This window comes from Typopeltis vanoorti, chromosome 4 (genome assembly GCF_054136105.1).
Source record: "Typopeltis vanoorti isolate ZY-2024b chromosome 4, IOZ_Tvanoo_1.0, whole genome shotgun sequence".
NCBI classification, from domain to species: Eukaryota; Metazoa; Arthropoda; class Arachnida; order Uropygi; family Thelyphonidae; genus Typopeltis; species Typopeltis vanoorti.
Genome location: NC_143552.1, coordinates 79,572,792 through 79,583,391, shown reverse-complemented (window position 1 = coordinate 79,583,391; position 10,600 = coordinate 79,572,792). Strand labels below are relative to the sequence as shown.

General features: G+C 32.7%; 1 protein-coding gene across 1 annotated transcript in view; it reads right to left on the bottom strand.

The window, feature by feature from the left end:
- Window positions 1-5,269: 5,269 nt before the first annotated feature.
- Window positions 5,270-10,600, bottom strand: part of LOC150107436 (transforming growth factor-beta-induced protein ig-h3-like) — a 66,367-nt gene continuing 61,036 nt past the window's right edge. The window contains exon 12 of the mRNA XM_090391295.1: window positions 5,270-6,085. Coding sequence (XP_090247421.1) covers window positions 5,864-6,085 — 222 coding nt within the window. The 3' untranslated portion in view covers window positions 5,270-5,863. The remainder of the gene's footprint in view (window positions 6,086-10,600) is intronic.

Below are 10,600 nucleotides of genomic sequence, written 5' to 3'. Positions count from 1 at the left end.
CGTTCATCCACTGCAGCTGGTGTTTTGTGATTTGTGTTTGGTAATGCAAAAATAATGGATGAGCCACAAATTCTTTGAAAGTTTCTTTGTGAAAAGTTCTAATTGTTTAGAATTTTGTAAACGAATGTTACCATAAAGTATACGATCAGAGCTAATAATCAGTGAAATAATAATAAATAACTATTTATTTGTGGTGCCATATGACGTAATCTAAGAAGAAGAAGAAGAATGAAGGAAAACGATTATGAAAAATCGACAGTGGGTGAAAAATACGAACTTTCAGTTATCATTGGGATAATTGATGTACAATTTTTGTTGAATAAGAGTTCAAATTTATTTCCTAAAGAAATTTGTATTTCTGATGGAATTAGTGTAAGATATGCAGTGACAAAATCACCTTGTAGTTGGAAAGAATTACCTGAAAGAGTTAAAAAACAGAATTCTTGGTTAATAAAATATAACCATCAGCTGAAGTGGGAAATTGGTTCACTAGCTTTGGACAAACTAAGAGATTGGATGATAGAATCAACATGCAAATATCATATATTACTTGCCAAAGGAAGAGAAAAATCAAAAACATTAACGAAGTTAATAGGGAGGCCTGTTCTTGATTTAAATGAAATTGGATGCCCAAAACGTGAAAACATAACTTGTACTTTTAAATGGAAACATAACGAAAGATTCTGTGCTTTTAATAATTCTCTGAAGTATACGTATTGGATTCGAAAATATAAATATGCAACCCTTAATTTTACTACTACAGTAATAAATTCCCAACAAACAAACACCAAATGAAAATTAACTTTCAGATGAGAGTCACATTGTCAAAACCATACGATGGCAATTCCACAACCATGGAAGAACCTTTGATGTATTTTTCAATTTATTTATTTTCTGTATTGTTAGATTCAGTAAATACAATTTGTAAATAATATTTCGTTCAATAAAATGTGTAAATTAAATGAACAAATTGGGTGTCGTAGATGTGTTATACAAATTTAAGTAAGACCATAACATTTTTTTTTTCCCTTGTGAAATTTTATGCCACAAAGTAACCAGAGAATTTTTTTTTTTTGATTCATTGAATTAAAAATCTTATTTGTTCGTTATCTACAAACAAGGTTAATGAATGAAAATTAACAGTGTGGGAAAATAATTCACAAATAAATTCTACTTACAGAAATAGGTTAAGAGTACAAGGAATCGAAGGTAAAATTAATAGTTATATTGGTAATTTCCCAACGGAAACCAAGAGTTCGAAACAAAACACACGATTTCTCACCTACGTACAACAAAAGGCTAGCGGATAAGATAGATACCTTAAAGGTAAGACTTAATGAGAAATATACAGTGTTGGAAAATAAATTCTCATATACTTTATATATTTATTAATTCTGCTCAGTTATTCTGTTAGAATATGACCTGTAAAAGTAAAATACAGAAAATAACGAATCAATTGAAAAAAAAAAATTTTAATTGTCTGAATTCCATACTCTAACAGCAATCGGAATTCGAAACCGGAAATAACACTTACCCTAAACAAAACGGCACATAGACTTTCCCACCAAGGTTGGGCAACAGTGGGAACGAATTAATACAGACAACCAATCGGATAGTACTCTAAATTAAAATTAAATGTAAGCATTAATTTACAACACCAATGAATTCCGACGGTAACGAAGAATGAATAATTTTAGGATATGTGTTATTCAAACATCTTGATACTAAGTCCTTAGTCATATGTAATTATTTGAGAAATATCCAAAGTTGAGGAAATGCTACCTTTGAACAATACCCCAATTTACGGATGTGACTCATGACATCCCTTTGAAGAAAACCGCTCGCTGGGGGATATTGCAAATGACGAAACCACAGCATCTACGGTCTGTAATCTAAAGGACGAAGTAACTAGTTCAGGTTACAGTATTTACAGAAATTTCATTCTTTGTGGTTTTTGTGTTTGTGTTGTGTTGTGGATATAAAATTGAACTATTTTGGAATATTCGTATTTAGAAGAGTCATCTGGAAAGCTGTAAGTACTTTTTTAACTTAAACATAACAACTGCTCGCATGTTCTTTGGTAAGCGTAATTCTAATACTGAATAGATTTTTTTTTTCCATAAGAATAATCATAGGGTATATATTAGAGTATCAACATGGATACATTAGCGATTTTTATGTCTAATGTGTATGTGTGTGTGTGTGTGTTTAAGGACAGGTATTTTAAGTATATAATTAATTATTCAGAAAAGCTCGAATAGCTTATTACACTGCCGCCATCGCGACTTACTCTAAGAATCCCACCGTTTAACAGGAAAGAAATACCTCAAAATGTATTGGAAAATTAGTACAACCATCTATAGAAAAAAAAAAAAAAAACTGTATGTTTGAGTGACATACCATATAATTAAATTATTCAGAAAAGCTCGAAACTGTGAATTTCCAAACACAAAACGTCACGATTCTTATCTCTAAATATCACCCACAAGGCAAAAAACGAACCAAAAACATCACGTGATATTTCTGAGACAAGGGTCCCAGCGAAATTCCAAACTCAATAACAACAAACATTCGCGTCACGATTCCTTATCTTATCTTGATCTTGATCTTGTCAGAAGTGTCCACCAATGACAACACGATTACTTATACACTAATATATTTCCCTTTCCATTCAAAACAATAACGTCACTTATTTACAAATAACAAATGACGACATTTATTTACAAATAACAAATGACGTCACTTATCTACATCTGAAAACAACACACACACACACGACATGATTCCTTATCTTATCTTGATCTTGATCTTGTTTAAAGTGTCCCACCAATCACGACACGATTCCTTATCTCTAATATATCTCCCTTTTCCATTCAAAACAACAACGTCACTTATTTACAAATAACAAATGATTCACTTATTTACAAATAACAAATGACGTCACTTATCTACTTCTGAAAACAGCACACACCCACGACACGATTCCTTATCTTATCTTGATCTTCATCTGGTCACTAGTGCACCACCAATCACAACACGAATCCTTATCTCTACCATCACCCATAATCCCATACGCGAACCAAAACACAAGAACTGAAGCCAGTGACACATATGCCCACAGGGAAATTCCAAACATTCCAGACCCATGACGTCACACACAATGATGTCATCAACCAATCACGTCACGATTCCTTATCTTATCTTGATCTTGATCTGGTCACTAGTGGCTGGACTACTACTCAGGCGCTTTCTACGAAATTTCGTAGAAAGCGCCTGTCTTTGTTGTGTAGGAAGACAACTTAGACATTGCTCATTATACAGGGTAGTCATAATGAGCAATGTCTAAGTTGTCTTCCTACACAACACCAAGTGTGCTGATGTCGATGTTTTTGCCTCTTCGGGTCGGATTTAATATTAATATCTAACAGAACATTCGCCTTTATTATCTTCTACGTGGTATAAATAAATACCACGTAATTTATTTATAAGGGGTACATTTTAACGGTTAATGAGTACCATTCTTTTGGACATTCGACAAAATACAATGCGGTGGTTGGTAAGATAATCCAAAAACTCTAGACACCAAAAAGGTATTTTAAAAAAATAAAAATACTACTTCAGGCCATTCGTAACCTAGCTGGAGGTCTCACGCTAGCCCTAAAGATATTCGGTAACATTATATTACACTCGAATTCGAACTCATAGCCTACGTTTGGGTTGAGAGAGAGATATTTATTTGGTGAATCCAGAATCGTCACTATAACTAGACAACATACGAATATTTATATGAAATAAAAATTCCGTCTTAATCATAAGAAAGATCCCTATTTGCAACAATTATAGATATTTTAAGAGATTTCTTATTTTAGAATGGTTTACCTCCTCACTCATTCTCAACATTCCAACCCTGGTAATAAAGGTGGATCAAGTCTTCATAAGTTTTGCACCTTCGCTTTGTCCCAACTCTGGGTTCGAATCCCATTGTAATTTAAAATTAATTTATCACCGAAAGTGCAATGAAATTACTCTGGCTTTGTTTAAGAGAGATGTTAAGGTATAATGTTTGAAAAAGAATTTACCTTACCTATAATGAAGACAAGGTAAATTCTTCATTTGATACTTTTTTTTCTCGATGCAATAATGCATCGAGAAATAAAATTAAAATTAAATATTTTCAGTTCATAAAAGCAGTTTTAACGGCGATAACATTATCTCAAACTTTCCGAAACTATGAAATGATAAGCTTTCATTTTTCTATCCTTACATATTTCATATATCATTATGCGTAGTAACACTAATTTTCCTTATTTCTATAACTCCAATGCTGCTCAAAACTTCAGCACTGGAGTAATGAATCTGTAGCTTTTTTGATTGTTGGTGCGGTTTTTCCCCCCATTCTTTCTCTGTAATAAATAAACACAAAGCGGGATGTGTTATCGTCATCAAATTCCTGCTATGTGCTTTCATGGGTACAGGATTCTCTGATAGTAAATACTACATGGAAGTTTACAAAGCGAGACGTAAATTTCATAAAATTTAATATTTTGTGATTTGACAATCGTAGCGACTTTTAGTCTAGGAGGACCCTACTTTTCATATTTTCTTAGATCAAAAGTTGCCACCAAGGTAGCTGCTTTTGGACTTCTTATAAAATATATAGACAATTAATTCATTAAGAAGTAAATTTATTAAATATCATTCCTAAAAAAAAATAAACAAATCGATTGATTGTTTCCGGTATACAAATGTAATAAATTATCTTTCAGGTTAAATGCAAATCAATTTTTGTTGTTCATTTTTGTAAACAGGGGAATAGCCTATTCTCTCATCTCCCCCTCCCTTTCGTAACAAGTTTTTAATGCAACTTTTGAGATCTTGAAAATTTTTCTCCGCTTGAGTTCTCTAAGAGCCTTTATTAGGTTCATCTAAGTGCCACCTCACAGTGGATTTTTATGTAATCGTAGATATTTCTACACGTGCATAGGAAATTGGGGAGAAAGAAACGATGAAATAGTTGTAGCATTATGGATCCTAAAAGGGAACAAATTAAAAATAAAAATGCAGCAAGAGACCACAAAGGTATGAAGAAAATGCGAAATATTAAGTCTTAAAGTAAACGACACTTATGCAACTTATCATATTAGGCATTGCGCCAGAAAGGTTACTCTGAATAATCGGTGTTATTTCATGTTTTGCTGATTCATTAATCGTAGCGAAATTATTTTGTTATTATTATTAGTAAAATAAATAAATATTTAAAAACTATAACTCTTAATCAATACTTTTTACTCATTTATTATTCCAATAATTCATATTAAATGCAAACGTACAACGGTTTTAGTACATTAATGTTATCAGAGATTATAGATAATATAATCTTTGATCTATTATCCTAATAATATTTTGACCATTGTCAAACAATTTTATCTATTATATACATGACAAGCAAGGTTAAATGGTTCAGAGAAATAAATTTACTTATTTATCTTTATTTATTTATTTTTTTTTTATCTAAGTCTTTTAGTCGTGTAGATTTCGGATTCAACACATTAAACAAATCCGTTTTGGTAAAATGTTTCATCATATGGCACACCACATGGTAATAAATGCAGATTGGGATGGAAGGTATAATGAAAATATAACTAATCAGTGAAGAGGTCCAAACAGTGTTCGGTGACTTCATCATTTAGTATGAGGAAGAGGTCATATCTTTTTAACTGCCTCATTCAAGTTTTCTTTAAACTGTCATTATTGTAGAAAGATGGTAAATATTATTTTTGTCCTTTTTGAGTTGAAGGACAAAGTCTACAACATCTCCTTTAGTTTAAATAATAAGTTGCACAATAATTTTCTGATCAGATTTCTAATTTAATATGTGCAGAAATCTGGAAATTCGATGTACCAGTCCGTTCTTGGCTATAATATTGGGTTCGATGATTGCGGCTAGTTTGCCCACAGTTACTGAACCAGAATCTTCCAAGCGAAGAGTTAATGGATGGTCGCCACGTGTTCGGTACTGATAAAATAAACGAGGTTCGAGTCCCGACGTCAGAACAAAATCGTCAACAATGTGTTGTTCTGCTGCCTGAAAAATAATTTTAAAAAAATCATTTTAAAAAAAAGAGATAAATAATTGTTCATTAGAAATGATCTTTCTACGTTGAAACATTTTTATAAATTTAATTTAACAAAATTAAAAACAGAAATAAAACTTACACTTTAAAATCACACCTTGTAGTGTTTTATATACGAATGTTTACGAGCAATATATCAAGTATATACTGTAGGGCTTCCCAAACTTTCATGCGTCGAGATCCACTTTCGAAAACAATAATTTTTCGCGACCCACTCGCTTGTAATGCATATTTTAAAAGGAAGAGGGGGGGGGGTTTGAATAAAAAATATCGTTCTACTACTTTTACATTTTTTTTATTGAATACTTCATTAATATATAAATTTATTAATCAGATACATAATGAGGTCTATGTGAAGAATGGTTGTTTTCTATTTTTGATGATGTCCTCTTTGATGTCTACGTTGATATGTGTTATTTTCAGACGCAAGGTATTTGATAATTGAAGTTTATTTCGAAATTTGCTTTTAAATCCTATCATTGCCTAATGAACATGTAAACTACTCTAATATTTTAATATTTTACGCGACCGACCCAAAATCAGCTCGCAACCCACACTTGGTATCTCTGGGCTATAGCATTAGTCCACTATGACTAATTTGCTGATCAAGTAGGCCACTTCAATTAATGGAGGTGTGTCCGTCTTATCGTAGCAGAAATATGTTGCTAAGGTCTTCAAGTTATATTTCAAATGTATTTATATTTGTAATACATTTGAAAAATACAATAACAGACTCATTTATCATTGGCTGATATGCTGATTAACTCTTTTTGACAAATGAAACAGGGCTTCGGATAAAAATAACGGCATCAGCAATATTATCATCATTAATTTTCATAATCACGGAGAAAAATTTGAATCGCTTCACTTTATATTTGGGTTTCATTCCTTGCAATAGGCGCAACTTGTAGCACTTCATTTCGACAAACAGTTCCCATACAAGTAGCTGAGACATTGCAGTTCTTGACTATTAGAAAGAACAATAAAAGAAAGGCAGAGACCGTTTTTTTTTGCTTCTTCTTTGCTCAGTAAAACCGTTTTTTGTTTTTTTTTATCTCATAGTCATAAGTCATAATCTCATTCACAATTAAAAAGCATAATACACTAACCTCATAGCTTGTCCTAGGTTTCCAAAGTGTGTGCGAAGCGAACTTCAATTTTTTGAAGTCAATTTGAGTCAATTTTTTAACGTTATTCATGTGCTGCTGTGTATAATAAAAGACATACTACTGCTACGCTAAATATTTGCGATAAGTATTTCCTGAAGAAGGGGGCACGTCGAACTTTTTCATTACAAAAGGAAATGATTATGAAATTTGGAAACTAATGGCTCAAGTTGTTTCTGCTGTAATTCATCAATAACAATAACTGGTTATTATTATTATTATTATTATTATAAAATCCTCCATGGAGTCAAAGACTCATCGTGGGAAGTCCACTGTTATACACACAGTTTATCATACTGTGCCTTAAATATATTCACTGTCTCTGCACACACCACACTCTCGGGCAAAGCATTCCAATCACTCACCACTCTCCATGCAAAAAACCTGCTCCTCACTCCCTTGCTCACACCCTCCTTATACAGCTTCCAGGAATGACCTCTTGTTCTCCTGCTATCCTCACCCATTCTGTGCAAAACCTCCCCGACGTTAATCTGGTAATAACCACTCAACAGCTTATATGTCTCAATCATATCCCCCCCTCCTCCTCCTTCTATCCACCAATTTCTGCAAATTGCATTTTGTCAATCTGTCTTCATACTCTACATTCCAGAGACCAGAAACCACCTTAGTCAATCGCCTCTGAACTTTTTCCAACGCAATTTCATCTTTTTGAAAACCAGGTGACCAGATCTGTGCACAGTAATCCATATGTGGCCTGATCAAAGCCTTATACAAAGAAACCATAACATCCTTACTTCTACAAGTCAATGTCCTCCGCATCATTCCCATTATCCGCTGTGTTGTCTTCACTATTTTAGTAACATGTCCCCAAAATTTTAGGTCCTTGTCTACAATCACTCCCAGATTTCTCATTTCCTCTACCTCTTCCAAGATATTCGCACCGATTGTGTACTTTACATCCCATCTCTGCTTCCCAAATTTCAAAACCTTACACTTTGAGACATTGAATTGACATCCCCACTTATTTACCCATTCAGACAGTGTATTCAAGTCCTCTTGCAAAGCTACAGCATCCACACTACTCCTGGTTCGTTATTACTGAAGGAAATCAAAGATTTTTACACTAGTATAAGCACCATTTTCCCATAAAATATCTATACTAGCAAAAAAAACTGGAACCAGTGATGGCGTAGTTATGATGCTATCATATTAATTCTTTCTCCTCAAAAACAATAGTATAGACCCACCTCTTTCTTTAAAATTTCTGTATGCCTCTAATGTGTTTTTCTAAACATTATCATTGTATCATATAATCCAATATAAATGATTAATTGTATCATTATAATTAATTATTGATTAATTCGTGGATATAGATATCTCCGGTCGACAAGTCCAATCGTTATCAAATCTCATAATGCTTAATAATTAAAGAATCATATTTTTAAACAGAAAATATATTTTCTACCAGTATTTATATTAGGTTGATTTGAATTAGCCAAGTCAAGTAGAGAATAATCATTATTGCACAGTTTGTACTTAGTTGGATTAATGCTGAAAAAAACTAAGGGAATGAGAATTTAATGTGTATGTTATGTCTATCAAATGTGCGCTTGGGCTGTTCTATCTAGAAGGAAAGTTAAATTTTCCCGAAAAATACCTTTTCCATCTGATACCGTTTTGAATAATATTTATTGAGACCTGGTAACAGCCAAGAAAATATCTATCTGAGGCTATTATTATACACGTAGATTTCAAGAATTTGAAATTGTGGAGTTTATCCTCATTCAAGATAGTGAATTATCTCATTCTCTTAAACTATGGCTCATGTTCATTTAAACATTATCTGTGAACCACATTATCAACAGCTTGTATAATTCAGTATTTCAATGGGAAATATGTTATTTTTATATAAATTTTCATTGTTTGAAAATAACTAAAGCGCTTTATTCAAAAAAAAAAAAAAATCTTTTATAGATAAAGTATGTTATACAAATAGCATTTATATCACTTTCTAGAAAATTTTATGTTATTTATCATTATCACATAACCTTGTTATTGTGAATCACGTCGCGAACAGAATAATCCTACGAGGTAAAATTGCTCATAAGATTACTTGAATATTGTCAGCGTGTTCTTCAATAATAATTAAACTAGAAGAAGTTTATTATACCTCTTAATAAGGCCTTGATAAGATCCTATCCGTACGGCACAGATATGGTGATCTAAGTTTTTCAGTGATGTGAAAGATGCGGAACAGATCCAGAGGCGAGTAACCAAGATAGTGACAGGTCTATGGAATGCTGCATATCAGAATAGACTGAATAGTTGTGGATTACAGAAATTGATTAATAACCTGAAAAGGAGGGATATGATGGAAGCATATGTGTACTTAAAGGGTTTTATAACATTGATACAGAGAAAATTTTTCAGTGCACGACTAGTGTGGTGAAAACTAGAGATCATCCCTGGAAATCAAGTAAGTCTAGCCGGCAAGGGCTTGAGGACATTTTTTATTTGGAGAGCGGTGAATGAGTTCAAAGTAAAATATGACATGTGTGGTGGCACATATATTACACAATAATATATGTGCCTATATAATAATAATAATAATATTTTTGTGCCACTTGTTCGTTATATTTTGATGTCAAATCTTAAAACAGTGTATAAATTGACAACATAAAATTATATATTTAGACAGGATAAGTGTATTTATTGTAAACTTGAAATAAATTGCAGGATGAAAGTACGTTTATTCTAATCCTGCAATAAATTGCAAACACGCACGTGTAGAAAGCAAGCCTTCAGTAAGTCCAGGACAACATTTAATAATAGGGTGCATCCTTGATTTTTTTTTTTTTTGCCTATAATCACGAAACATCCATTTACAAGTGACTTCTGTCTTCCCCTTCTGGCTGCAGTAAAGTATTACCCGTTTTGAGTTGCTTTCCAAGGTAGTGAAAGCGAAATAAAGCGAAACTACTAGTCTGGTAGCACAGCTTTGCTCACAAGGTCCCTGCTCTCTGTGTGCTGTGTGCAGTTGAGCATTAGGTCAGTGACATGCGGAAGATAACCTTTGTTTGCAGGCACGGACATGCAGTAGTATCCGTTTAGCTAATAGGGTTACGTGAGTACGTTCAGTTACATCATTCTCAGTAGCAGAAATGTTGTTCATTGTGTTTCATTTCATGGAAAGATAGGATGAAAATAATGTGCATTCGTTAAAAGAAAAACGCAAGTGTTGTTGTAGTTTTATATCACTGTATTAGGTTATACACGTTCAATTAAATATTTTTTTTTTAAAATTCAATTTAGTCTTGTTAATCTAAAGACTCATAAAAA